Consider the following 14,625-nt stretch of genomic DNA (forward strand, 5'->3'; position numbering starts at 1 on the left):
AACTACTGAAGTCCACGTGCCACAACTACTGAGCCCACGTGCCACAACTACTGAAGCCCACGTGCCGCAACTACTGAAGCCCGTGCGTCTACAGCCCATGCTCTGCAACAAGAGAAGCCACTGCAACGAGAAGCCTGCGAACAGTAACGAAGAGTAGCTGCCGCTCGCCGCAGCTAGGGAAAGCCCGCGTGCAGCAACGAAGACCCAACGCAGCCAAAAATAAATAAATAAAATAAATTTTTAAATAAATAAATAAATAAATTGCCTTGACCAGCTGAGCACAGATCCAAGGCCAAGACAACATCCGCCAAGCGCAGCCCCCTGGACTCAGCGGCTCGGGGTTCCTTGGCTACTCCCTCTTCCTACTTCTGATTTTCTCTTTTCTTGATCAGGGCCTGCCTTGCTCTCTGGGCCAAAGCTAGTCACCGACCAAGACACTCATCCCCTATCTGGTTCGGGTCAGGACCCTGCCCCAGTTCTGCAGCAGGTCATGAAGCGCTTGACAGGGAGGGATAGATCCATGAAAGCCAATCGGCAGCAGTATGAGACCAGGCCTCGGCTTCTCCTCTTGCCCTGCTGGGCTGGCTTTACTCCAGGGTCATCTCATCGAGGCCATTGCCCCCATCCCAACCCATGGTGGGCTTGATTAGCTCTGTTATACCGTAGTCCCCTCTTATCCACAGTTTTGCTTTCTGAGGTTTAAGTTACCAGTGGTCAACCTCAGTCCTAAAATATTAAATGAAAAATCCCAGAAATAAACAATTCATAAGTTTTAAATTGTGTGTGCTGTTTTGAGTAGCGTGATGAAATCTTACACCACGAATCAGCCCTTTGTCCAGCGAATCCACACTGTATGTATCAATACTACCCGTCACTGGGGTTATCAAATGGGGTTATCAGATCAACTGTCTTGGTATCACAGTGCTTGTGTTCAAGTTACCTTTATTTTACTTAATAATGGTCCCAAAGCACAAGAGTAGTGACGCTGGCAATTCGGATAGTCTCTTACGGTGCCTAATTTATAAATTAAACTTTATCGTATGTATGTATAAGAAAAAACATAGTATATATAGGTTTGGTACCATCCTGGGTTGCAGGCATCCACGGTGGGGGTGGGCGGGGGGAGGGGTGGTCTTGGAACGTATCCCTGCATATAAGTTCTCGATCTTACTGTACAAGAACCGGCATCTGCACAAAAAGTGGTCCACAGTGCCCTCTGGTGGTCAATCATAACATAACGGGAACAATCTGCACATTCAATTATAAAGGAATCTGCAGTGCCTTCCGTGAAAAAGTGGTTCACTCTACTGTGATAATTGGATCTTACCTGAATACAAATGTTTTTACATGGTACCAAATGATGAAGAGAAAACTCACAATGACTGGGTAAAGGGAGAAATACAGATAGACACTCTCAACCTAATTCTATCACAAGGTACCTTGGCACCCAAGGCCCTGAGGGAAGATCCTTGACAAAGGCTGCATTCTGGCCAATCCCCAAATTTTAAGACACAATGAGCTGTTTACCAATAGGAAAGAGTCAAATTGTTCATTTTCAGCTTTGAAGCAGCCAGAAGTTGATTATAAAATAAAAACACAAAAGGGTTTCAACAGTGGAGAGTGAAAAAACATGTAATAAATATTAACATCTCTGTGTAAGAAAATAAATCCAACATATTTCATGAAAATAATGCTTTTAATTATTAATGCCTTGGATAAGAAACCTACTCTACCAAGTTTAAGATACATCATTTTTCTTAACGAGAAGCTGTTTGCTCGACTTCAGATAAGTTCATTTTGTAGTCTTCAAACTCATATTCAACTTCCTCTCTCTTAGCCATTTAAGGATTCCGTTGCTTGACTCCTGACACACCTCTTTATGATGGATCTCATACAGTCTTCTGAAATCATGTATATAGGTAATAAAAGCAAACAGTTTTTTCCCTTCTGAAGAAATGTGATTTCTTTTCTAAAAGTCATGTTGTTTTCCCTCTGATAACATGATTTAGGTAGTAACAGCATTAGAAGCCATTTAGAGATTTGAAGCAGCTGAGGAAGGCTTAGTTCATTGTTGAGAGTAGCATTAGAAAAGAAGCTAGAGAGAGTGGTTGGGAGATGGACTTGGGCCCTGGTTTAAACTGGTCCATATCTGCATTAACTTAACTTAGAAAAGAACACGAGAAACAAATTGCACACAAAATCCCCTCCCTTCTTTTCTTTCTTCGCAATCCCATTTTAGGGCAAAAAAAAAAATGTATGCTTGTTTCTATGTATTTTGAGTTGAGGAAACTGATTATACAGTGTCCACCTAGCTGGGGAAATCAAATTCAGAAAATTTTATGAACTTCCTTGATTAAATCAAATTCAGGAAGTTTTATGAACTTCCTTTGTTCTAGATAATTATCACTTTAGACTTCAAAAGCTTTTTTTTAAAGTTCTTTATAAGAAACAGTCTTGCCCTGTGTTGGATCAACAACACCCAGGACTGTCAGACATAAATGGACCATGAGTGAGATGCTCCGTTTGTGTTTCGTCACTGTTAGTTTGCCTCGGCAAGATTTATTCAGGTGCACTGTAACAGGAGCCAAGCCCTTAATACAGGCTCAGGCAGCAGCCCGTGGAGGCATGACACCTCTCCCCAGCACAGTGGTTTTCAGTAATTAGAAACACGTACTTGAGTACTTTCAAATGCCAATGGGCAATCTGAAACTGGTACCCACTCCTCTTTAAGGAGCACCATTGGCAAACTATTTGGAATTGATGGAACAAAACTTCTTTGATCATAATGAATGACAGGTCTCTATGAAAATGGCTTCAAAATACGGAAATATATATAAATCTATCCAGCAATCTCATCTTCCAAGAAATGCGGTAATAATCCATCTCAATTCTGTAAACATGCAAGCAAGGGAAGAAAACTGTCTAATAATCTGGGAAACTTTCCATAAAGAAACATGAAGCGCTTTAAGTCTGCATGAAACTTCCTAAGAAACTTCGCACATGAGGTTAAATTCGCCATATGCTGCTTCACCTAGAGAGAGGAAGAGAGGGGAAGAAAAATTATTTCATTAAACTGAGCTGACAAATCATAAAAGTTAATTCATTCTAGGGAAGGACTAGAGAAACTTCTGATCTGAAAGTTTAAGATCTCGAGTTAATTTCAGCCACTTCAGTGTACTAAAGAATCATCTGGGAGAGGAACCAAGATGGTGGAGTAGAAGGACGTGCTCTCACTCCCTCTTGGGAGAACACCAGAATCACAACTAGTTGCTGGACAATCATCAACAGGAAGACACTGGAACTCACCAAAAAAGATACCCCACATCCAAAGACAAAGGAGAAGCCACAATGAGATGGTAGGAGGGGCGCAATCACAGTAAAATCAAATCCCATAACTGGTGGGTGGGTGACTCACAGACTGGAGAACACTTATACCACAGAAGTCCACCCACTGGAGTGAAGGTTCCAAGCCCCACGTCAGGCTTCCCAACCTGGGGGTCCGGCAACGGGAGGAGGAATTCCTAGAGAATCAGACTGTGAAGTCTAGTGGGAATTGATTGCAGGACTTCGACAGGACTGGGGGAAACAGAGACTCCACTCTTGGAGGGCACACACAAAGTAGTGTGCGCATCGGGACCCAGGGGAAGGAGCAGTGACCCCAGGGGAGACTGAACCAGACCTACCTGCTACTGTTGGAGGGTCTCCTGCCAAGGTTGGGGGGTGGGGTGGGGGCTGTGGCTCACTGTGGGGACAGGGACACTGGCAGCAGAAGTTCTGGGAAGTACTCCTTGGTGTGAGCCCTCCCAGAGTCTGTCATTAGCTCCACCAAAGAGCCCAGGTAGGCTCCAGTGTTGGGTTGCCTCAGGCAAAACAACCAACAGGGAGGGAACCCAGCCCCACCCATCAGCAGTCAAGTGGATTAAAGTTTTACTGAGCTCTGCCCACCAGAGCAACAGTCAGCTCTACCCACTACCAGTCTCTCCCATCAGGAAACTTACACAAGCCTCTCAGATAGCCTCATCCACCAGAGGGCACACAGCAGAAGCAAGAAGAACTACAACCCTGCAGCCTGTGGAACAAAAAACACATTCACAGAAAGACAGACAAGATGAAAAGGCAGAGGGCTATGTACCAGATGAAGGAACAAGGTAAAACCCCAGAAAAACAAGTAAATGAAGTGGAGATAGGCAACCTTCCAGAAAAAGAATTCAGAATAATGATAGTGAAGATGATCCAGGACCTTGGAAAAAGAATGGAGGCAAAGATCGAGAAGATGCAAGAAATGTTTAACAAAGACCTATAAGAATTAAAGAACAAACAGAGATGAACAATACAATAACTGAAATGAAAACGACACTAGAAGGAATCAACAGCAGAATAACTGAGGCAGAAGAACTGATAAGTGACCTGGAAGACAGAATGGTGGAATTCACTGCTGCGGAACAGAATAAAGAAAAAAGAATGAAAGAAATGAGGACAGCCTAAGAGACCTCTGGGACAACATTAAATGCAACAATATTTGCATTATAGGGGTCCCAGAAGGAGAAGAGAGAGAAAAAGGACCAGAGAAAATATTTGAAGAGATTATAGTCGAAAACTTCCCTAATATGGGAAAGGAAATAGCCACCTAAGTCCAGGAAGCGCAGCGAGTCCCGTATAGGATAAACCCAAGGAGAAACATGCCAAGACACATAGTAATCAAAGTGGCAAAAATTAAAGACAAAGAAAAATTATTGAAAGCAGCAAGGGAAAAAGGACAAATAATGTACAAGGAAACTCCCATAAGGTTAACAGCTGATTTCTCAGCAGAAACTCTACAGGCCAGAAGGGAGTGGCACGATATACTTAAAGTGATGAAAGAGAAGAAGCTACAACCAAGATTACTCTACCCAGCAAGGATCTCATTCAGATTCAATGGAGAAATCAAAAGCTTTACAGACAAGCAAAAGCTAAGAGAATTCAGCACCACCAAACCAGCTCTACAACAAATGCTAAAGGAACTTCTCTAAGTGGGAAACACAAGAGAAGAAAAGGACCTACAAAAACAAACCCAAAGCAATTAAGAAAATGGTCACAGGAACATACATATTGATAATTACCTTAAACGTGAATGGATTAAATGCTCCAACCAAAAGACACAGGCTTGCTGAATGGATACAAAAACAAGACCCATATATAAGCTGTCTACAAGAGACCCACTTCAGACCTAGGGACACATACAGACTGAAAGTGAGGGGATGGAAAAAGATATTCCATGCAAATGGAAATCAAAAGAAAGCTGGAGAAGCTATACTCATATCAGATAAAGTAGACTTTAAAATAAAGAATGTTACAAGAGACAAGGAAGGACACTACATAATGATCAAGGGATCAATCAAACAAAAAGATATAACAATTATAAATATATATGCACCCAACATAGGAGCACCTCAATACATAAGGCAACTGCTAACAGCTGTAAAAGAGGAAATCGACAGTAACACAATAATAGTGGGGGACTTTAACACCTCACTTACACCAATGGACAGATCATCGAAAATGACAATAAACAAGGAAACACAAGCTTTAAATGACACAATAGACCAGATAGGTTTAATTGATATTTATAGGACATTTCATCCAAAAACAGCAGATTACACTTTCTTCTCAAGTGCGCACAGAATATTCTCCAGGATAGATCACATCTTGGGTCACAAATCAAGCCTCAGTAAATTTCAGAAAATTGAAATCATATCAAGCATCTTTTCTGACCACAATGCTATGAGATTAGAAATGAATTACAGGGGAAAAGACGTAAAAAACACAAATACATGAGGGCTAAACAATACATTACTAAATAACCAAGAGATCACTGAAGACATCAAAGAGGAAATCAAAAAATACCTAGAGACAAATGACAATGAAAACACGATGATTCAAAACCTATGGGATGCAGCAAAAGCAGTTCTAAGAGGGAAGTTTATAGCTATGCAAGCCTACCTCAAGAAACAAGAAAAATCTCAAATAAACGATCTAACCTTACACCTAAAGGAACTAGAGGAAGAACTTCAAACAAAACCCAAAGTTAGCAGAAGGAAAGAAATCATCAAGATCAGAGCAGAAATAAATGAAACAGAAACAAAGAAAACAATAGCAAAGATCAATACAACTAAAAGCTGGTTCTTTGAGAAGATAAACAAAATTGATAAACCATTAGCCAGACTCATCAAGAAAAAGAGGGGGAGGACTCAAATCAATAAAATTAGAAATGAAAAAGGAGAAGTTACAACAGACACCGCAGAAATACAAAGCATCCTAAGAGACTACTACAAGCAACTTTATGCCAATAAAATGGACAACCTGGAAGAAATGGACAAATTCGTAGAAAGGTATAACCTTCCAAGACTGAACCAGGAAGAAACAGAAAATATGAACAGACCAATCAGAAGTAACGAAATTGAAACTGTGATTAAAAATCTTACAGCAAACAAAAGTCCAGGACCAGATGGCTTCACAGGTGAATTCTATCAAACATTTAGAGGAGATTAACCAAGATGGCGGAGTAGAAGGACGTGCTCTCACTCCCTCTTGCGAGAGCACCAGAATCACCACTGGCTGCTGGACAATCATTGACAGGAAGACCCTGGACTTCACCAAGGAGGATACCCCACGTCCAAGGACAGAGGAGAAGCCACAGTGAGACGGTAGGAGGGGCGCAATCAGAGTAAAATCAAATCCCATAACTGCTGGGTGGGTGACTCACAGACTGGCGAACACTTATACCACAGAATTCCACCCACTGGAGTGAAGGTTCTGAGCCCCACGTCAGGCTTCCCAACCTGGGGGTCCGGCAACGGGAGGAGGAATTCCTAGAGAATCAGACTTTGAAGCCTAGTGGGAATTGATTGCAGGACTTTGACAGGACTGGGGGAAACAGAGACCCCACTCTTGGAGGGCACACACAAAGTAATGTGTGCATCGGGACCCAGGGGAAGGAGCAGTGACCCTGGGGGAGACTGAACCAGACCTACCTGCTGGTGTTGGGGGGTCTCCTGCAGAGGCGAGTAGTGGCTCTGTTTCACCGTGGGGATAAGGACACTGGCAGCAGAGGTTCTGGGAAGTTCTCCTTGGCGTGAGCCCTCCCAGAGTCTGCCATTAACCCCACCAAAGAGCACCCGTAGGCTCCAGTGTTGGGTTGCCTCAGGCAAAACAACCAACAGGGAGGGAACCCAGCCCCACCCATCAACAGTCAAGTGGATTAAGGTTTTACTGAGCTCTGACTGCCACAGCAACAGGGAGGGAACCCAGCCCCACCCATCAACAGTCAAGTGGATTAAGGTTTTACTGAGCTCTGACCTCCACAGCAACAGTCAGCTCTACCCACCACCAGAGCCTCCCATCAAGCCTCTTAGATAGCCTCAACCACCAGAGGGCAGACAACAGAAGCAAGAAAAACTACGATCCTGCAGCCTGTGGACCAAAAATCACAGTTACAGAAAGATAGAGAAGATGAAAAGGCAGAGGGCTATGTACCAGATGAAGGAACAAGAAAAAACCCCAGAAAAACAACTAAATGAAGTGGAGATAGGCAACCTTCCAGAAAAAGAATTCAGAATAATGATAGTGAAGATGATCCAGGACCTCGGAATAAGAATGGAGGCAAAGATTGAGAAGATGCAAGAAATGATTAACAAAGACCTAGAAGAATTAAAGAACAAACAAACAGAGATCACCAATACAATAACTGAAATGAAAACTACACTAGAAGGAATCAATAGCAGAATAACTGAGGCAGAAGAACGGATAAGTGACCTGGAAGACAGAATGGTGGAATTCACTGCTGCGGAAGAGACTAAAGAAAAAAGAATGAAAAGAAATGAAGACAGCCTAAGAGACCTCTGGGACAACATTAAACGCAACAACATTCGCATTATAGGGGTCCCAGAAGGAGAAGAGAGAGAGAAAGGACCAGAGAAAATATTTGAAGAGATTATAGTCGAAAACTTCCCTAACATGGGAAAGGAAATAGCCACCCAAGTCCAGGAAGCGCAGAGAGTCCCATACAGAATAAACCCAAGGAGAAACACGCCAAGACACATAGTAATCAAAGTGGCAAAAATTAAAGACAAAGAAAAATTATTGAAAGCAGCAAGGGAAAAACGACAAATAACATACAAGGGAACTCCCATAAGGTTAACAGCTGATTTCTCAGCAGAAACTCTGCAAGCCAGAAGGGAGTGGCATGATATACTTAAAGTGATGAAAGGGAAGAACCTACAACCAAGATTACTCTACCCGGCAAGGATCTCATTTAGATTTGATGGAGAAATCAAAAGCTTTGCAGACAAGCAAAAGCTAAGAGAATTCAGCACCACCAAACCAGCTCTACAACAAATGCTAAAGGAACTTCTCTAAGTGGGAAACACAAGAGAAGAAAAGGACCTACAAAAACAAACCCAAAACAATTAAGAAAATGGTCATAGGAACATACATATCGATAATTACCTTAAACGTGAATGGATTAAATGCCCCAACCAAAAGACATAGACTGGCTGAATGGATACAAAAACAAGACCCATATATATGCTGTCTACAAGAGACCCACTTTAGACCTAGGGACACATACAGACTGAAAGTGAGGGGATGGAAAAAGATATTCCATGCAAATGGAAATCAAAAGAAAGCTGGAGTAGCTATACTCATATCAGATAAAATAGACTTTAAAATAAAGAATGTTACAAGAGACAAGGAAGGACACTACATAATGATCCAGGGATCAATCCAAGAAGAAGATATAACAATTATAAATATATATGCACCCAACATAGGAGCACCTCAATACATAAGGCAACTGCTAACAGCTATAAAAGAGGAAATCGACAGTAACACAATAATAGTGGGGGACTTTAACACCTCACTTACACCAATGGACAGATCATCCAAAATGAAAATAAATAAGGAAACAGAAGCTTTAAATGACACAATAGACCAGATAGATTTAATTGATATATATAGGACATTCCATCCAAAAACAGCAGATTACACGTTCTTCTCAAGTGCGCACGGAACATTCTCCAGGATAGATCACATCTTGGGTCACAAATCAAGCCTCAGTAAATTTAAGAAAATTGAAATCATATCAAGCATCTTTTCTGACCACAACGCTATGAGATTAGAAATGAATTACAGGGAAAAAAACGTAAAAAGGACAAACACATGGAGGCTAAACAATACGTTACTAAATAACCAAGAGATCACTGAAGAAATCAAAGAGGAAATCAAAAAATACCTAGAGACAAATGACAATGAAAACACGACGACCCAAAACCTATGGGATGCAGCAAAAGCGGTTCTAAGAGGGAAGTTTATAGCTATACAAGCCTACCTAAAGAAACAAGAAAAATCTCAAGTAAACAATCTAACCTTACACCTAAAGAAACTAGAGAAAGAAGAACAAACAAAACCCAAAGTTAGCAGAAGGAAAGAAATCATAAAGATCAGAGCAGAAATAAATGAAATAGAAACAAAGAAAACAATAGCAAAGATCAATAAAACTAAAAGTTGGTTCTTTGAGAAGATAAACAAAATTGATAAGCCATTAGCCAGACTCATCAGGAAAAAGAGGGAGAGGACTCAAATCAATAAAATCAGAAATGAAAAAGGAGAAGTTACAACAGACACCGCAGAAATACAAAGCGTCCTAAGAGACTACTATAAGCAACTTTATGCCAATAAAATGGACAACCTGGAAGAAATGGACAAATTCTTAGAAAGGTATAACCTTCCCAGACTGAATCAGGAAGAAACAGAAAATATGAACAGACCAATCACAAGTAATGAAATTGAAACTGTGATTAAAAATCTTCCAACAAACAAAAGTCCAGGACCAGATGGCTTCACAGGTGAATTCTATCAAACATTTAGAGAAGAGCTAACACCCATCCTTCTCAAACTCTTCCAAAAAATTGCAGAGGAAGGAACACTCCCAAACTCATTCTATGAGGCCACCATCACCCTGATACCAAAACCAGACAAAGACACTACAAAAAAAGAAAATTACAGACCAATATCACTGATGAATATAGATGCAAAAATCCTCAACAAAATACTAGCAAACAGAATCCAGCAACACATTAAAAGGATCATACACCACGATCAAGTGGGATTTATCCCAGGGATGCAAGGATTCTTCAATATACGCAAATCAATCAATGTGATACACCATATTAACAAATTGAAGAATAAAAACCATATGATCATCTCAATAGATGCAGAAAAAGCTTTTGACAAAATTCAACACCCATTTCTGATAAAAACTCTCCAGAAAGTGGGCATAGAGGGAACCTACCTCAACATAATAAAGGCCATATATGACAAACCCACAGCAAACATCATTCTCAATGGTGAAAAACTGAAAGCATTTCCTCTAAGATCAGGAACGAGACAAGGATGTCCACTCTCACCACTATTATTCAACATAGTTCTGGAAGTCCTAGCCACGGCAATCAGAGAAGAAAAAGAAATAAAAGGAATGCAAATTGGAAAAGAAGAAGTAAAACTGTCACTGTTTGCAGATGACATGATACTATACATAGAGAATCCTAAAACTGCCACCAGAAAACTGCTAGAGCTAATTAATGAATATGGTAAAGTTGCAGGATACAAAATTAATGCACAGAAATCTCTTGCATTCCTATACACTAATGATGAAAAATCTGAAAGAGAAATTATGGAAACACTCCCATTTACCATTGCAACAAAAAGAATAAAATACCTAGGAATAAACCTACCTAGGGAGACGAAAGACCTGTATGCAGAAAACTATAAGACACTGATGAAAGAAATTAAAGATGATACCAACAGATGGAGAGATATACCATGTTCTTGGATTGGAAGAATCAACATTGTGAAAATGAGTATACTACCCAAAGCAATCTACAGATTCAATGCAATCCCTATCAAATTACCAATGGCATTTTTTACGGAGCTAGAACAAATCATCTTAAAATTTGTATGGAGACACAAAAGACCCCGAATAGCCAAAGCAGTCTTGAGGGAAAAAAATGGAGCTGGAGGAATCAGACTCCCTGACTTCAGACTATACTACAAAGCTACAGTAATCAAGACAGTATGGTACTGGCACAAAAACAGAAACATAGATCAATGGAACAAGATAGAAAGCCCAGAGATTAACCCACGCACCTATGGTCAACTAATCTATGACAAAGGAGGCAAAGATATACAATGGAGAAAAGACAGTCTCTTCAATAAGTGGTGCTGGGAAAACTGGACAGCTACATGTAAAAGAATGAAATTAGAATACTCCCTAACACCATACACAAAAATAAACTCAAAATGGATTAGAGACCTAAATATAAGACTGGACACTATAAAACTCTTAGAGGAAAACATAGGAAGAACACTCTTTGACATAAATCACAGCAAGATCTTTTTTGATCCACCTCCTAGAGTAATGGAAATAAAAACAAAAATAAACAAATGGGACCTAATGAAACTTCAAAGCTTTTGCACAGCAAAGGAAACCATAAACAAGACGAAAAGACAACCCTCAGAATGGAAGAAAATATTTGCAAATGAATCAACGGACAAAGGATTAATCTCCAAAATATATAAACAGCTCATTCAGCTCAATATCAAAGAAACAAACACCCCAATCCAAAAATGGGCAGAAAAGCTAAATAGACATTTCTCCAAAGAAGACATACAGATGGCCACGAAGCACATGAAAAGATGCTCAACATCACTAATTATTAGAGAAATGCAAATCAAAACTACAATGAGGTATCACCTCACTCCTGTTAGAATGGGCATCATCAGAAAATCTACAAACAACAAATGCTGGAGAGGGTGTGGAGAAAAGGGAACCCTCTTGCACTGTTGGTGGGAATGTAAATTGATACAGCCACTATGGAGAACAGTATGGAGGTTCCTTAAAAAACTAAAAATAGAATTACCATATGACCCAGCAATCCCACTACTGGGCATATACCCAGAGAAAACCATAATTCAAAAAGACCCATGCACCCGAATGTTCATTGCAGCACTATTTACAATAGCCAGGTCATGGAAGCAACCTAAATGCCCATCAACAGACGAATGGATAAAGAAGTTGTGGTACATATATACAATGGAATATTACTCAGCCATAAAAAGGAACGAAATTGAGTCATTTGTTGAGACATGGATGGATCTAGAGACTGTCATACAGAGTGAAGTAAGTCAGAAAGAGAAAAACAAATATTGTATATTAATGCATGTATGCGGAACCTAGAAAAATGGTACAGATGAGCCAGTTTGCAGGGCAGAAGTTGAGACACAAATGTAGAGAATGGTCATATGGACACCAAGGGGGGAAAACTGCGGTGAGGTGGGGATGGTGGTGTGCTGAATTGGGCAATTGGGATTGACATGTATACACTGATGTGTATAAAACTGATGCCTAATAAGAACCTGCAGTATAAAAAAACAAACAAAACAACTAATACTAAACTTTCATTGGGTTATTTGTATGGAAATATGTTAATATAAATGTTTCAGACATTACATGAAATTTCTAAAAATCTTATATTTGTATTTGTATGGAAATATGTATGGAAATATGTTAATATAAATGTTTCAGACATTACATGAAATTTCTAAAAATCTTATATTTGTATTTGTATGGAAATATGTATGGAAATATGTTAATATAAATGTTTCAGACATTACATGAAATTTCTAAAAATCTTATATTTGTATTTGTATGGAAATATGTATGGAAATATGTTAATATAAATGTTTCAGACATTACATGAAATTTCTAAAAATCTTATATGTTCTGGTATAATGTTATAAGTAATAATCCTAGTTATTACTTTAAAATGTATATCTCAGAAATAACTAATTTTCTTGTCAACTGCATTATTATGAACTTTCATCAAATCTTTAACCGTGGTCATTTTTAAGTCTTTTGTCATTTACAGACAGTTCTGGGTGTACTCTGATGATTTTGCAAATATGTTCCTATAAAAGGGTTTCATCTTCAAGAAATTCATGGAAAAGACTCTGACAAGTACAGGTTTCTGGTAACTGACTGTACTGCTGAACTGAATGAATAAGCATTTTCAGAACTCTAATGAAAAACTGATGAACTCATAAAAGTGCTAACAAAAGATCAAGATGAAAAAAAAAATTAATTACATGGGACTGAGTGAACTGATGAGGATGAGTATAATTTTTGTGACTTTCTGTCTGAATTTAAAAAAAAAAAAAAATCCCACAAGGACTCAGAGGCAAAGAATATACAAATCAATTTTCACTGCAAAGTAAAGGAGCTGTTACAGTGGAGGATTACTGGACTGAATGTCAATATTATGACATAGTATGAGTGTGTTTCATGTTTGGTAATTGCAATCATTGTTGCTTTTGTTGTGGTCATCCATGTACAATGCTTGGTGTCAGTCTATTTATGTCTTGTAAAAATAAAATACAGTGTGTGTGTGTGTGAATAAAAAAAAAAAAAAAAAAAAAACATTTAGAGAAGAGCTAACACCCATCCTTCTCAAACTCTTCCAAAAAATTGCAGAGGAAGGAACACTCCCAAACTCATTCTATGAGGCCACCATCACCCTGATACCAAAACCAGACAAAGATACTACAAAAGAAGAAAATTACAGACTAATATCACTGATGAATATAGATGCAAAAATCTTCAACAAAATACTAGCAAACAGAATCCAACAACACAATAAAAGGATCATACGCCATAATCAAGTGGGATTTATCCCAGGGATGAGAGGATTCTTCAATATACACAAATCAATCAATGTGATACACCATATTAAGAAACTGAAGAATAAAAATCGTATGATCATCTCAATAGATGCAGAAAAAGCTTTTGACAAAATTCAACACCCATTTATGATAAAAACTCTCCAGAAAGTGGGCAAACAGGGAACCGACCTCAACATAATAAAGGCCATATACGACAAACCCACAGCAAACATCATTCTCAATGGTGAAAAACTGAAAGCATTTCCTCCAAGATCAGGAATGAGACAAGGCTGTCCACTCTCACCACTATTATTCAACATAGTATTGGAAGTCCTAGCCACGGCAATCAGAGAAGAAAAAGAAATAAAAGGAATACAAATTGGAAAAGAAGAAGTAAAACTGTCACTGTTTGCAGATGACATGATACTATACATAGAGAATCCTAAACATGCCACCAGAAAACTACTAGAGCTAATCAATGAATTTGGTAAAGTTGCAGGATACAAAATTAATGCACAGAAGTCTGTTGCATTCCTATACACTAATGATGAAAAATCTGCAAGAGAAATTATGGAAACACTCCCATTTACCATTGCAACAAAAAGAATAAAATACCTAGGAATAAACCTACCTAGGGAGACAAAAGACCTGTATGCAGAAAACTATAAGACACTGATGAAAGAAATTAAAGATGATAACAACAGATGGAGAGATATACCATGTTCTTGGATTGGAAGAATCAATATTGTGAAAATGACTATACTACCCAAAGCAATCTACAGGTTCAATGCAATCCCTATCAAATTACCAATGGCATTTTTTATGGAACTAGAACAAATCATCTTAAAATTTGTATGGAGACAAAAAAGACCC

The 14,625-nt window shown here is 39.1% G+C and overlaps 1 protein-coding gene across 1 annotated transcript in view; it reads right to left on the minus strand.

Moving 5' to 3' along the window:
* Window positions 1-1,677: 1,677 nt before the first annotated feature.
* Window positions 1,678-14,625, minus strand: part of CREG1 (cellular repressor of E1A stimulated genes 1) — a 28,175-nt gene continuing 15,227 nt past the window's right edge. The window contains exon 4 of the mRNA XM_036825586.1: window positions 1,678-3,031. Within this exon, the coding sequence (XP_036681481.1) occupies window positions 3,028-3,031 (4 nt within the window). The 3' untranslated portion in view covers window positions 1,678-3,027. The remainder of the gene's footprint in view (window positions 3,032-14,625) is intronic.

Source organism: Balaenoptera musculus, chromosome 1, assembly GCF_009873245.2.
Source record: "Balaenoptera musculus isolate JJ_BM4_2016_0621 chromosome 1, mBalMus1.pri.v3, whole genome shotgun sequence".
Lineage (NCBI taxonomy): Eukaryota > Metazoa > Chordata > Mammalia > Artiodactyla > Balaenopteridae > Balaenoptera > Balaenoptera musculus.